Consider the following 16,756-nt stretch of genomic DNA (forward strand, 5'->3'; position numbering starts at 1 on the left):
AGTTAACTCGTTTGAGTCCCATTTTCGCTGCTAAGGATTATATCCCGAATATATACGTTTCTATCCTTCAATTAACCTTTTCCTTACTAGTTAGCTACAGAAGTTAGTGATATTGCTACATCTGGTGGTTTTTTTGTACTTCTTCCTTGCGAGTGGAATTCTATGCTCATATAGCATTCACACACAGTAGTGAGTAGATGCTAGTTAGTTTTGGTGGTTTCTGTTTGTGTTTAGTGTTTTTTGTGCTGTTTTGTGTAAAGATGGATCAAGTTAGTGATTCCGAAACTTTTGATCAGGAATATATTCCTGTAGAAGATTAGGAAATGAAACATCGGTATCAGAAGACGAAGTTATAGACCAACAAACAAATTCAGATCAGTTGATGTCGCGTCTTTTCGACAGTGGTTTGAATAGAAGACATCTGGCACCATTTCTTCTGCACCTCCGAGGTCCCCATTCCCTGAAATTTTAACATTGTTTCTGAAAACGATAATTCTCAGTTTTTTAAATTATTCTTTAATAATGACCTCATCAACATTATATTCGAGGAGACGATTCGGCATGCTAATAAGTGTTCACAGAATGCTGAAAATAATTCGTGGCGGCCTACTACAGACTCAAATACGTGTACTTTTGGGCATAGTGCTACTGCAGAACATTATTCACAAACCTGAAGAACAGATGTACTGGTACAAATATTCAATGACTGCTATACCATTCTTCCCAAAACTTTTTCATATAGGAGAGCAGACACTACTGTCTGGAATGCAATGTGCCACTGTGCGTAATACCCTGCTTTCGAGTCTATCACACGACAAGCAACATTTAACTCCTTGATAACAGCACTGGTATTGTACCTCATAAATTAATCCATAAAAAAAAACATAAGTTGGTAAATAGTTCAGGAGAAAATCAAAGTGGGACAACTACCAGAGCTGGAATCAAGGTGCACGAGATAACTCGGGATAATAATTCAGGTATGAATGTATGTCTATTTCATAGTGATTTTTAGATATGTAATAAAATTAGTGACGTATAGTGATTCTGCAATATTAAATGACCTCTATACGAAAATAAAAAATATGACAGTTTTTTTCACAAAACTGGTAAAATATAGGATAGTAAGAGAAGAGGTTAAAGGTTAAAAAAACACATTTATGCAAATTTGGTTAATTAAGAAGCTGTTTCTCTCTTTCGCTCATTATGTTCTTCAGTACATTCAGATTATTCAGTTTACTCATTGTATATGTTATAATACTCTGATGCAGATATAAAATTTGTTTTACATTAATAACTATTTTATTGTAAGATAAAAATGTTAAGAAGGTGCTTTTATGGACAGTATTTTCAAATAAATAAATCTTATATTCTTCTTTACAGAACGTCAGGTAGGAAGCAATATGGCTGCTGAAGTGAATGTCAGGCCTTCAGCTAGCATACAGACACAATATCTTGAAGAAGGTAGGTCTTTATTTTACGATTGAGATATTTATTTTATTTGTAAATCTCTGAAACCATTGTTTTTCTATGTTCCGTGTTTTCCAAAAACTTAAGTTTGTTTAAACGTTGCCGGAACCAAGAGTTTTTCTAATTTTGCACTTCTAAACACACACAAGTTCCTGTTGTGGAATCCGTGGTTATGGAACGAAGATGCCGCACGCTTACTAGCGTATGGAGCGTAAAACGCTCCAGGAACGCACATTCACCGAGTGATGAAGGAGGAGGTAAGCAGCAATTTAACATGAAACATTCAAAATTGTATGGAAAATTCTGAAACTTCATTTTTGTTTTCTGTTCCCTGTTTCCCAAAGCAAGGTTTGTTCAGACATAACGTCCTGCAGGAAAATACCAAATTTTTTATTTGCAATGTTTTGTTCCTAGAGTCTTAAATAATATAGGGTGGAAGGGAACAGATGCACAAAAATTTAAATGGTGTTTCTACACGTTTTATTCATTTATTCATTCATTCATTCAATCATTCATTCATTCATTCATTCATTCATTCATTCTCGACCATGCCGAAATGTAGTAATTATACATCTGGTAGCAGTCCTTTAATTCATGTCATTAAAGTACACCTACTCATTAAAGTACAGGTGTTTTCAGCCAATGACAACTCAGCTTACAGGTGTTAAGCCAATGACATGTCAGCTTTGTACCGTTATAAAACCGCAAGTATCGATTATTCTCGGATATGCAATCGAAAGAGAATTACCGAAAAGTCACGGAGGCTGGAAATCCAATACTGTCGCAGAAGGTTATGTTCTGTTACTGTAATAATTAGCGTTAATTGTAAGTGATATTCAAATAAATTCAATTTGTCATCTCGTTTTTCAATGTTGAATTCAATAATCAAGGTTATACCAAGTTTAACGGGATTACATCAAGGTCAATGACATTATTGTTCCTCGGAAAAATCAATACTTTCGCGTCTGCGCACATCTCACAATTCACTACCTAGAACAAGGTCACTTCCGATCTTATCAGATACAAATAAAATGTATACATCTGAATACTGTAATTTCAAGTTAGAAATATGGTCGAGCATAAAAAGTCGTATGAAACTCGCCTATAATGGTAATTAAGAAGCGAGTAGGGATGTTTATGAAACGAGCGCAAGCGAGTTTCATAAACATCCCTACTCGCTTCTTAATTACTATCATTATAGGCTCGTTGCATAATGTACTATTATTTATTTATTTATTTATTTATTTATTTATTTATTTATTTAATCTGACAGGATTAAGGACATAAGGCCTTCTCTTCCATCCTACCAGATAGCACATATAAATACAGAAAAGAAATACAAACACTGATGAAAATAATACAAATTAAATTAAAGCACTATAGAGGGTCAACAGAGTCAAAAGAATACCGTAGAGGTCTCATCGAGCTAATACAAGAAAAAAAGAAAAAGAAAAACAGAGATAGCAAGGATGATAGTGATAACTGATAATGATAATAATAATATAATAATAATAATAATAATAATAAATACAAATACATTACATATTAATTGTCAATTTTACAACAGCATAGTTACAATATTTACTATATGTCATGGGTTAAGCCGAATTTGCGCAACCTGGCAAGTGTTCAACAAGCAATTCCATGAACTAGAATGTGATTTTTTAATTTAAATTTGAATGTTGAAATTGTCCGACAGTCTCTGACATGGTCAGGGAGAGAATTCCAGAGGCGTGGAATCGATATGCTGAAAGATGATGTAACAAAACTTTTATTACACATTTCCTTTTATCTAGCACCGTTAAGCGGGGGGGGGGGTCTTTACCCAAAGTTTGCAGCGCTCTAATGCGATAATGCTGCAAGAGAAATGGCTGATTGCTATACAAGGATAAGCTATAGCTAACAGTTGATGTCTTGCATGAATTTAAATTTAATAATGATTTTGAAAATCGTTAAAATGCATTTTGCAACGTTGCGCATCATCGCGTGTCACCGTCACGAAGCTTGAGTTGTGAGGGTGCTAGGGACAATGGACTGTGCGGGTATTATTTCGTATTGTCTGTAATGAGGCGATATTAGCGATCCTAGTGGTTAGCAACTATGTATGGATGGATTTTTACTACGTATTGAGCTTCGTGACTGCATAGGCTATACTAGACTGTGGTAATATTGATGTTCCAAATCATAAAAAAGAACTATTTCCTTGGTATAAACACAAACATAATATGTGTACTACACTAAGCTAAATGATAACTGTTTATCAACTACACACTTTTTACAGCAGTAAAAGTTATATGAGTGACTGAGTGTGCTAATAAGGGGCTGAACAAATTTCCCTGGGGTGGTCTTGACTTTCAGATCGGCACAATAAACAAGATAAGGAGTAGAGATACATAAAGTTAAAGGATACTTAGGAGAGAGTTTTGTACCATAACACAAATATGAGGGGCTGGAAAAGGAAACAAACTATACCATCTGAAAGTGATTTCTTTACTGAATTTTAAGAGGCTGTGAAAGGAAATAAAGTTATGTGGGCCAAAAATATCACACCAGGGTCTTTGTCCACTAAAGCAGTAAATTAATAAAATTAATTAATTAAATTACTACTATTAGCGTTTCATTATTGTATTACTTAGTTTTAAAGGAACATTAGCCTACCCAAAAAAAACAAAACTAGACTTTTTTTAAACAACTGAGGGTGTGATTAAAAAAAGTGCACCATTAAATTTAGCGCTAGAATCTAAATTATAAGGACCTTATTTCATCCAAAAAAATTTCACTATTGTTCAGCGTAATCTTTCATAAATATATTCTTCTTTACAGACATTCAACAAAGGAACAACATGTCTACTGAGATGAATATTACACCTTCGACAAGCGCACAGACAGAACCTGTTGAAGAAGGTAAGTGTCTATTTTACGATTGAGGCATTTAATTTGTCTGTAAATCCCTGAAACCATTATTTTTTCTGTTCAGTGCTTTCAAAAATAAAATTCCTTTTGACATTCCGTGAACTAAGGCTTTGTCTGACTGTCCACTTCTAAATTCACAGAATTTCTTTATTTGTAAAGCCTTATCTTTGGGACTTAAATATACCGGGTGATTCGAAATTTATTTGTGAAATGCAAGGTGATCAATCAATCTTCTTAATGTATCCAGCTGTTTGCTGACAACATAAAGTCCCTATAGTCCACTGTAGTCTATTCAGTTGTTTTTCACGAAAAATGAGGGGTATTTTGATCGGTGTTCATTATAGATGCCTGTTGCTAGTAGCCAGAGTTCGGGTGTAGTCAATATATACTGCAGGGCTGTGTCTTCTGCAACCGGTATTGATGAGCTTAAAATTGATCAGAATTGACCTATGGATGTGAAATATGTTGTTGTTGTTTTCTAATGCCAGGCGTTTGACAATAAAGTCATTTGACCTCTTGCACTCCAATATTTTTCGAAGATATTATCATGACCAGCCACTGAAGCACAGATTTTGAGGTGTTCCGAATCCATTTCTTTTTTTTTTTTGAGTTGCACAGTGGGCAGTTAGGGGACTGATATATTCCAATTCTATGCAGGTGTTTGGCCAAACAATCATGGCCCGTTGCCAATCTAAATGCAGCTACAGACGATTTTTGTGGTAAATCGGGAATTAACTGTGGATTTTGATGCAGAGAGTTCCATTTTTTCCCTTGGGATTGTGTTATCAAATTTTGTTTGTTGAAGTCTAAGTATGTAGATTTAATAAATCTCTTCACAGAGTAATACGTAGATTTAGTAACAGGTCTGTAAGTAGCAGTGCTGCCCTTCTTTGCTAAAGCATCCGCATTCTCGTTTCCCAAGATTCCACAATGGAATGGTATCCATTGGAATACAATTCTTTTATTGAGTGATATTAATTGAGAGAGCATTTTAGTTATTTCTGCTGTTTGAGAAGAAGGTGTGTGTTTAGAGACGATTGATAGAATAGCTGCTTTGGAGTCTGACAATATAACTGCATTCCTAAATTTATTGATGTGGCATAGAAGATTCCTGAGACATTCACTTATTGCAATGATTTCACCATCAAAACTTGTTGTTCCATATCCAAGAGATCTATAAAGTGAGAAGAGACAGCACGTAACACCTGCACTGGCACCTTGTTCTCTGGAGATCAAGGATCCGTCGGTGTATAAATGAAGCCAGTTTTGTGGAGGGGACCTAATATTAATTGTCTCTAAAGACAATTGTTTCAGTATTTACTTCTGATTTCAGTATTTCTTCTGTTAAATTTAGATTATATTCTATATTTAATAGAGTTAAAGGGCTTCGTTTAATTTGTAAGTTTTCTTTTAAATTCGGGATATGGGGAGGAGCATCAGCAACTCATCTACGAAAAATGTCTGTTCTTCAAAACTCAGCCTTAAGATTATGCCTAGGAGTGCCAAAACCACATCAACTGTTACCCCAGAAATTGAATGTAATATTCAACTAATCAGACACTATATATTACAAAAGAATCTAAAAATACATTTAAAATTGCAAGCCTCATCCAGATCTCAGATGTTCTTCAAACTGTCAGATGACATCCTGTGTTATTTCTGAAATGCAAGGTGATGAAAGATACAGTTATATGGAGTAAAAATTTTACCGATAAATAAACGAATTCAATATTTGAAAAAGTTTCCAAATAATGGCAGTTAGAATATTTTAAATTACGATATCAATTGTCGTGTATACCTCTGATTGAGGTTATGGCTGATATGTACATCTATTATCAGGCGTACATCTCACTTGATGATATGTGGTAGAGGAAGAACAAATGTTTGTATGCATCTGAAGTCTGATTAGTGTAGTATGTAGCTAATCCGCGATGTATGCAATGGAGGAGGAAAGAAACTGGCCACCCTATCCCATTATCTCCTGTTGTAGTTGCCTCATAAGTGGTGGCATGTTGATATAACTTGTGAAGTTCAGACCCGTCTTCAGACAGTTGACTAAACAACCACCATCATTTCTTTACCTGTCCATATATCATGTATCGACAGGTGTCACAACAGCTGTTCAACAACGTTGTCACGCGTTCGTCACTATGGGTGGAGGACATTTAGATTAGATCTTGTAAACAATAGTAAGGCTCTGCAGTAGGATAAAAAGTAGATATAATACTGCTGGTACAAACGGTTATTTTCTAACAATAAATAATATTTAATATTTTATCTGATGTTTTTACAATCCTAAGTGAGTAATAACAACTCCATGTAATAGAAGTCGCATCAAAATATTACTGTGTTTCAAATTACACTTGAAAATATTATATCTCTGAAACGATGACGTATTTTTTTTAAAGTTATTTATATTATCTGTTCTAAATAGACATACCTTTCACACCTAGCATTTAACAAAACTTTTGAATCACACTGTATACATCTCACAGTATTGTTCTGTTGGAGACTATTGTCAACATAAAGTTCACTTAGACTTGGGTCATTGTGATTGATATAATTTATTCATGTTCTTCTTTACAGAAATTCAGGAAATAGACAGCATCCCTCCTGCTAAAATGAAAGTGGAACCATCCACAAGAGCACAGGCAGTGTCTCTTGAAAGAGGTAATTCTCACAATTACGCTTGCACGGTTTAAATTGTTTTTAAAGTTTGAAAACTGCAGTATTTTGTTACATATTTTACTGAAACAAGGTTTCTTCAGACATTTTCTGCCCTAAACCCTAGATCACACAGATTGCTCGGCGTTACAGGCTTTGACGGTAACAACTTTTGGCAGGTTTACTATGCTGCCATCTAGTTGCTACATAAGGAGTCACGTCATAACTCCCATTTTTTTTTTAATTGTCATGATTTGAATTTTTACATAAGTTTCAGCCTTATATATAATAAGGCTTTTACTTTAAAGTAATATAGGAAGACATTATAATGATTTTTGGTTCCAACTTGGTTATCCTTTTCTTGAAGACAATTAATCAAATTTCATTTGAAGTAGCCAGAGCTCGAATGAGGGGGTTGGAATGATACAGCAACTTTCGAGAAAAGTTATTTGAAAATCTTTTGATGAAATCATAAAATGATTCAATCTGTAACATATCTTGGAGCTGTGCATTTGATGTGGTTTAGTCAGCACCAGTGACTTTTAAGCAGACTGATCGTTGAATTGCATGTAGTCTTCTGATGATTCTTGGATGAGCGGAATTCTAGACTTCACAACCATATGTCATCACTGGTCGTATGACGTATGTATAAAGCCTTACTTTGAGGGGAACTTTAAGATACGGAGATCTAATTAGTGGGTATAAGTGAATAAATCTGACCAGAGCTTTGTTTCTTGCATATTCTACATGTTCACTGTAGTGCAGACGTTTGTCGAGAATCACTCCTAGATATTTAACTTCATTGTTGTAGTCAAATGTTTTCGGAGAAGACACGAAGGCAATCTGTTTTTTTAGGTTTCCTATGGGTGAATATGATAGCTTGTGTTTTTTTCAATATTTACTTTTACTCTCCAATTCGTAAGCCACGTTTCTAGAGCATTGAGTTGTGTTTGTAACTTGATGTGGGCATTGTTGATGTTGAAGTCACTTGTGTAATACACAGTCTCGTCTGCATATAATTCTAATTTACAATTAACAGAGCATGGCATGTCAATTGCATTAGGACTATACTGCCATCTCGTGTTCGTTTACGGTGGGCGGGTGACGATCCTGGCGATTGTTCTCTTCAAAGTGCAACCGATTTTAACATAGGAATGAACAATCTATATGTGATCTGGGCCTAAACGTTTGACTCACATTGCACTTCTAAATAAAGCAGTTACTTATTTGCAATCTACAGGGTGATTCAGGATGGATAGTAAATATTTTAGGTTGTGAAAAATGTGGAATATTCTGGTCTAAGATGTATGCTTCATCACTAGGCAGCGCATTTTCGTCCCCAAACGTACAGAGGATCGAGTAGTTTCATCTGGTAGTAACATCTGTTATGTCATATGACGTAGAAACAACATTCTCTTAGTTTAAACAAATTTTATGTGATGTTCCTAAAAGATTTGCATTTCATAACCTCGGAATATATGTTTTCGTTCACTGCAACGGGATAGGTTTTGATAAACGAATTATTTGTATATATTGTGTAAAATATAAATATTGATAATTTGTATATTCATTTTTGTTATTATTATTTTATTCCTGTAACGTCGTGTGTCGTAGGAAGAACATGTTCTTAGCTTAAACAAAGTTTTACTGTGCAGTTACAGTAAAAGATATGAATTTCTTAATCTCAGAATATATGTTTTTGTTCACCGTAACGGAGTTGATTTCGTTAAATGAATTAATTGAATATGTTATATATAGGTATTTACAGTTAATGTGTACCATGTTTACTATTATGTTCTATAATATATATTGTGTACTATTATATACAATATAATTTATAGCCTATTATAGAATATAATATATTCTGAGATTATGAAATTAATATCTTTTACTTTAACTGCCAGTAAAAATTTGTTGAAGCTAAGAAAATGTTCTTCCTACGTCACATGACGTTACAGGGACAAAATAATAATAATAATAATGTTAATAATAAAAAAATCAATATACAAATTATGAATATTTATATTTTACACAATATATACAAATAATTCGTTTATCAAAACCTATCCTGTTGCAGTGAACGAAAACATACATTCTGAGGTTATGAAATGCAAATCTTTTACGAACATCACATAACATTTGTTTAAACTAAGAGAATGTTGTTTCTACGTCATATGACGTTACAGCGGCATATTTATAATACATTACGTCATTATTATTTGATGGTCCTATGCGTACCTATTTGCAGTTCGAACTTGCTTACGTATCCACGTGACGTAACAGATGTAGGCTAGCTACCAGACGAAACTACTCGAACCTCTGTACGTTTGGGAACGAAAATGCGCTACCTATTCATCACAGTGTATATATCTCACTCTGGACAATATTGTTCTATTGGAGACCATTATCAACACATCTTACAGCAAGTTCACTTAGGCTTAGGCTTGATATATTTATTGATGTTCTTTACAGAAATTCAGGAAATAAACAACATGTCTCCTGCTGAAGTGGAAGTGAAACCATCCACAAGCGCACAGGCAGAGTCTCTTGAGAGAGGTAATTCTCACGATTACATCTGACACGGTTTAAATTGTTTTTAAAATTTGGAAACTACAGTATTTCGTTACATATTTTATTGAAACAAGGTTTCTTCAGACATTTTATGCCCTAGACGTTGGACTCACTTTGCAGCTCTAAATAAAGAACTTTCTTATTTGGAATCTACTGGGTGATTAAGGGTGGATATTAAATATTTTAGAATGTGATAGGCCTATGTGGAATATTCTGACTAAGATGTATGCTACATCACACTGTATAGCTCTTACTGTGGACAATAATGTTCCATTGGAGACTATTGTCAACATAATTTACAGGGAGTTCATTTAGGCTTACAAAATTGTGATTGATATGTTTATTGATGTTCTTGTTTACAGAAATTCAGGAAAGAAACAACATGCCTCCTGCTGAAGTGAATGTGGAACCTTCGACAAGCGCACAAGCAGTATCTGTTGAGAGAGGTAATTCTCACAATTACACTGACACAGTTAAAATTGTTCCAAAAATTTGAAAACTGCAGTATTTTCTATTACATATTTTATTGAAACAAGGTTTCTTCAGACATTTTCTGCCCTAAAAGTTTCACTCACTTTGCATTTCTAAATAAAAAGTTCCTAATTTGGAATCTACAGGGTGATTCAGGTTGGATAGTAAATATTTTATATTGTGATGTGACATATTCTAACTAAGAAATAGGCTCCATATAAATATGTATCGAATTTTTGATGTAGCTGTTTGAATGTTAGGCATAATAGTCTAAGCTTTACAAATGATATGTTTTTAATTGATTATTTTACGATGCTTTATCAACTGCTGTGGTTATCTAGCGTTTGAATGAGATGAAAGTGATATTCATTCTCATAGTGTTGTGCCCAAGGGCAGGTCTTTCACTGCAAATCCAGCATTCTCCAGTCTTTCCTGTTTTCTGCCTTCCTCTTAGTCTCCGCATATGATCCATATATCGTCGTTGTTTATGCAATAACTGCTATGTGACATATTTATCGATTTTCAGATTTTTTGACATATTTATCGATTTCAGATTTTTGCTCTACTAAATAGCTTAAATAGTGATACAGCAAATAATAAAATCTACAGTAATTATATTTCTTTCTTTCGAAAATGTAAGAATTCACAATCCCCTATGTATGACTGTCATAGGATGAATAAATGTGTTTTTTTCCTCCTAATGAAAAATTTTATATTTTGCACATAGGAGTTATTGCAGGAATAATGACTATATATATATATATATATATATATATATATATATATATATATATCTATTAATGTCTATTATGTGATATCTTCTTCTGCCCCGAACTCTTCTCCTGTTCACCAGTGGCGTAGCATGAAATTTTGAGCAGGGGAAGCTAACTCAAGTTGTCTTTCATGCAATATGAGAAAACGTATTACAAAAATACAGTCTTAAAATAAATAGTAGTCAATGTCAAGTCAGCAGTCGAAGATTGGTTGGAACATCGTAAGTAACACCAATAAGGCATGACCTCAAATGATACATAATAAAATATGATTTCACGGTTTACACATATCTCTTCACAAATAGACACGTATACATATAACATTAGCTCACTCCCTGTCATACTTAGAGAAATCACAATATTAGTATCATTACGTAAGTATGCGTCTGTCTTTTGGTTGTGTCCTTCATTGACAGCAAGGGAGTCGGTCATTTGTTTTTTTTAAATCACACTTTTGTTCGTAAGTCAGTTTTGATAACACAATTGTCCTAAAAAAAATTCAAGTAAATTAGCGTCAGGAACTGTTATTTCGCTCATTATTTATTATATCAGTCACAATGCACACTAACACTTCAACTGAACACAACTGACGAAAAGGGATAACTCGGAAACTACTTATTTTAAATGTTAAAGCTAGCTTCTTTGCGTGCCTTACGACTAGGGTAGTTTAGTTAGAAAGGGGTGGAAAATCTGCGGGGTGGATTACACAGAAGAAACCGGTCTGCTTGGAAGCTGGTGTGTGCAGGCTTCTTGTTTACTGCTGCATCACAAATCATCCTGAGCTGCCGCATCACAATATTTAACGCGTAAATATAAATTCTATTAAAATTAATAAATAATTTTCTCCATAAACTGCAGGTTTATAATGAAATTATTATTAACTGGGGAAGCTAAGCTTTTTAGCTTACATTGACGCTACGCCACTGTGTTCACCATTTCTTCCAATGCATCATCCTTCAGTAGGCAGTTTCTTCTCAGCCAGTGATCCTACCAATTCCTTTTTCTCATCCTGATCAGTTTCAGCATTGAATAATTTCGAGGGAAAAATTGTCCGGGGCCAGGTATCGAACCCGGGACCTTTGACCTTTGGTTCCAAAGGTCCCGGGTTCGATACCTGGCCCTGGAACAATTTTTCCCTCGAAATTATTCAAATCAACTTTACAGGGAGTTATACCTGAAAGCTTTATTTGCAGTTTCAGCATTATTCTTTCTTCATCCACTCTTCCCAACACAGCTTCGTTTCTTATTCTGTCTGCCCATTTCAGACATTCCATTCTTCTCCATATCCACATTTCGAATGCCCCTAGTCGCTTCTCTTTATTTCGTCGTAATGTCCATGTTTCTCTGCATACAATGCTAAAGAAGATGCTCCTTTTTCTATTAAAAGCTTCCTTTGTCATTGCTAGGGTACGGAATGTAATTTTAGGTGCTTAAAATAGGCTTAAAAGTGTAGAAAATAGTCTCTAAAGAACTGAAAATAGGCTCTAACAAAAAATAATGTTTTGTTTAAAATATGTTCCAAATCATCAGGAATTCACTTGTAGAATTTATTAATTTTAAGTGCTTATACACTGTTACCACCACTGCTACTAAAAGTACAAGAACAAATATCTAACTAGTAATACATAAACTAAACAATTAAATGTGAAAAATAAGTTTTAGACACGAATTCAGTGCACAGACAAGTCAAATATAATCAATTTATACTAAGCCTTATCCGTTAATGTCCATAATTAGCTTCACAATAAATTACTAATACTTTTTCTAAATTTTCAACTAAAAAGCAATGTTGTCTGTCACTCAATACAAATTTGTATGCTGAAAATGAACGCTCCACATCCATTGAAGTAACAGAAGCGTATTTCAATTTTGACACTAGATGGACAGGAATGTTCCCTGCTAGGATATCTGAAGCAGTACGCAGGTCCTCCAGCCCTACATTTCTATGCAGAACTTGCTCCAGTTTATCCCGTACTATATTTCCAACAGAACCAGGAACACATTTGGAATTTAAAGTAGAAATTTTCGAAATAAGAATGGGTGTTTTGACCTATTAGAGATAAAACTTACTTAATAGGTCAAAATAGACTTTGTCGTCAAAATAGGCATTTTTAGTTGCTATTAAAATACAAATTTTAGGCGTAGTTTTATATGAAACGTGTGCTTGCAAGTTTTTATGAACTTATCTTTTAAGAATTAAAATAAGTTTTTACCGGTACCAAAAATCGGAAGTCTAGTCATTGCTATCCCCCTTTTGACTTCCTGGCAGCAGCTCATGTTATTGCTTATAGTCAGGCTTAGGATCCGTGACACTTTGACAACTTTGACAATTGGAATATATCAGTCCCCTAACTGCCCATTGTGCAACTCAAACCAAGAAATGGATTCGGAACACCTCAAAATCTGTGCTTCAGTGGCTAGTCATGATAATATCTTTGAAAAATATTGGAGTGCAAGAGGTCAAATGACTTTGTCAAACGCCTGGCATTAGAAAATAACAACAACAACTTTGACAACTTGACTATAGAGTTCCTTGAACATAGTAGACAGATATACTGTGAATGTAAACAACGACGTCAATGTGCTTCGCTATATTCTACTGTTAATAGTAGGCGTACAATAGTGACGGTGGAAAATGAAGTTGGATACTTAGTCTAACTCACAAGTTTTCATGTCTCTCGGCGACGTTGAAGACGTTAACGTTACAATGAACAACGTACTTGCAACTAGTTCGAAAAAACTGTTCACTGTGAATGGAAGATGCACTGTGATGTCCCGAGTTCGTTTCGTAGGTTCCACGGAAGAATACTGTACCTCTGATCACATACCGGATTGTACACTAACACACAGGTAAATAAAACGCAATTCGCCACCTTACTCCATCTGTACTCCGTTGCATTGTCACTTCATTTCATCCTTAAGTTGTCTCGGATCCTGAGCCTGTTTATAGTACACTCCAAATATTTGAAGCTGTCCACTTGCTCTACAGCCTCATTTAGAATTAGGAAGTTAACCTTATTTACTTTTCTTTCTATAACCACGGTCTTCGTTTGATGGAGGTGATGTTGCCAGCGAAGTGAGTCCAGGGTCCAACGCCGAAAGTTACCCAGCATTTGCTCTTAATGGGTTGAGGGAAACCCCCGAAACGAACCTCAACCAGATAACTTGTCCCAACTAGGATTTGAACCCGGGCCCTCTCGTTTAACGGTCAGACACGCTAACCGTTACTCCACAGCAGTGGACAACAAATAAAGGGTTTGCGGGAAAAACGATGAATGTCACATTTCTACTAAGGATTAGATAATGATCTAATTGAGTCTATAACTGCAAGATATATTGCTGTTTCTGTAGAAAATAAAGGAAAGGATTACTTCATTCTCCTTTTTTTACCAGTTTTTATAAGAACAACACTAAATTTCGTAGTGATCCATTGAATTAGATAATGACATCAATCTTAACCCTTTCTTACCTATAGATACCATATGGCAATAATTAACTTTATAGCATTTATATACTTGTGTGTTACATATGAAGGTAAATTTTGCTGGATAACTTATACGAGTATTTCAATACATTTTCATCAATATAGTTTTGTTTCAAATGTTGCCACTCCCGTAACTTGGTCACTGAATTGGTCCTAATACAGCTATTTGTTTCAACATGGATTGCTTGTAAATTTAATTTGGGTTAGAAAGGGTTAATAGAATTGTGACATTCATCGTTTTTCCCGCAAATCCTTCAAATGGTATGAACGAACATCAAATGACTACATACTGTCCGCATTTCACGAGAAGATCCGAGCAAGGAATGCGAGTTTTTTCCCCACTCTTATAACCTATACCCGACATGTAACCGGCCGGCCATTGACTAGAGATGGGTAAAAAATAACACAACAGTTATTTTGGAATTATTCCGGTCTCGGAACTGTTGCAAAAATGAACAGTAGGTCGGAACCTCCTGTTCCGAAATAACAGTGTTCCGACTCCGAGCTGCTCACTTGCCCAGCTGTTGCGAACTCGCAGTACCGCGTTGCACAAGGTATGTTCCGACTCCCTCGGAACTGTTGCAAAAATGAACAGTAGGTCGGAACCTCCTGTTCCGAAATAACAGTGTTCCGACTCCGAGCTGCTCACTTGCCCAGCTGTTGCGGGCTCGCAGTACCGCGTTGCACAAGGTATGTTCCGACTCCGAGATAACAGTCGGAACGTCGGAGCTTGTTCCGATGAACCAACGACAGCAGCAGTTACACTGTTCTCGTTGTTCTTTATGTTGTACTTGGAACTTCGTTGGATGAAGTTGGTATTTGAAACTCTCACGTGGTTGGAGGGGGGCGCATGGAAATTGAAATCCTTGCGGTGGCGCGAACTTTAATATCAACATTTGTAAGACTGGCCAATCATCTGTAATGTTATAGTAAGTATTTAATAATCTGTAATATTCATTCCCGCTTTATGGTTTATTTCACCATTAGTTGACTAATTCTGTTTTATAAACATTCTTCAAAGTCATAAAGTACGCATACTATTATTAATTCATTGATCAGCTGATTCTATACAAAGGTTAAAGTCGTAAATGGTAATGAGTGGTTTAGTTACAATGTCTGTATGTCGTTTGTTGAGGTTAAGTCTGACAAGCACAAGTTTTTGTGCTATCTTCTCTGTTATCAAAGATCGACAAAAATGTTGTAGCATTATTTGTTGGAAACTACCCATATAAGTACTGATTTGGAGAGCGATGTTTAATGCGAAGTTTAAATTACACTTTGGTAAAGATGCGATTCCAACATTTTACTAACCCACTGCGGGGTTTCCAGGTTTCAGTACTGCCAATATATATCTTTTTTATTTACGAAATTGTAATATTTATTATTATTATTATTATAACTGTGCATTAAGAAAAGTAAAAATAAAAATTAATGATTTGTTTTTTTTTATTATGTAAGAGAGAGAACAGAAATTACATACCATATGTTTTAAATGTTATGTTATTTTTTTTTAGTTGGCTACCATGTCTTTATAACTGTATGTACGAAAACAAAGTGTTGTATTCTGTCCTTGTAGTCAACAGCTGTGTAATTACCAGGGAACGGATTTATATGGACTAAAAATATATGAAATATGTAAATATATATGTAGTTATTTTTACCAAAATATGGAATTAAATATGGATTTTTACCAAAATATGGAATTAAATATGGACTTAAAATTATAAAAAAATGACTATGTACGTTAAATATTGGTACATTTTAATCAAACTAAACAAAAAATATAATGGACGTACCTTATCTTCCAATGTAGTTTCAACAAAACACAATTTTTATTGTCTGTTACCATAACAATAGGTTACAAACATTTCTTTCAAGTGCTGAAAAGTGAATCTTCTTCTATTGTCTCTGAGGATAGATTTATACTGACTAAAAGAGCGTTCGACGTCACAAGAAGTAACTGGTACATAATTCAATTTCACAATGTCTGCTGGGGATAAGTCCAAGTTAATCTTCACTGTTGATTCACCACTCATCACAGCAACAACCTTTTGTAGTTCTTCATATCCAGGGTTTTTTTGAAAGTACAGTGTCCACCTTAGCTCTTACTGCATCTGCAACTTTACCTCTACCACGATTCAGTTGTTCCACAGTACTATTTATAATTTCAAAACTTTCAGATAGTGAAAGGTGCCTATTTTGGAGACTTTTGAGCGTTTTTATGATGCATGAAAATGTATGCTGAATGTGAGCTAAGTCATTCTTCACACTTATGTCACAGGTAACTGTTTTCGCAGTATCAATTGAGACTGCATCTTCAGAGTCCAATGCAAGGAGAACATTGTTAATAGAGTCTATATGTTCGGCATAATATTCAACTGCTTCTAGCCATGTACCCCATCTAGTTAAAATT

At 34.8% G+C, this 16,756-nt stretch overlaps 1 protein-coding gene across 1 annotated transcript in view; it reads left to right on the plus strand.

Moving 5' to 3' along the window:
- LOC138698269 (E3 ubiquitin-protein ligase siah-1-like) overlaps positions 1–16,756 on the plus strand; it is a 95,446-nt gene that overhangs the window by 62,623 nt on the left and 16,067 nt on the right. The window contains exons 11-15 of the mRNA XM_069824056.1: positions 1,381–1,461; positions 4,291–4,371; positions 6,967–7,050; positions 9,517–9,600; positions 9,978–10,061. Of these exons, the coding sequence (XP_069680157.1) occupies positions 1,381–1,461; positions 4,291–4,371; positions 6,967–7,050; positions 9,517–9,600; positions 9,978–10,061 (414 nt within the window). The remainder of the gene's footprint in view (positions 1–1,380; positions 1,462–4,290; positions 4,372–6,966; positions 7,051–9,516; positions 9,601–9,977; positions 10,062–16,756) is intronic.

Source organism: Periplaneta americana, chromosome 4 (assembly GCF_040183065.1).
Source record: "Periplaneta americana isolate PAMFEO1 chromosome 4, P.americana_PAMFEO1_priV1, whole genome shotgun sequence".
NCBI lineage: Eukaryota > Metazoa > Arthropoda > Insecta > Blattodea > Blattidae > Periplaneta > Periplaneta americana.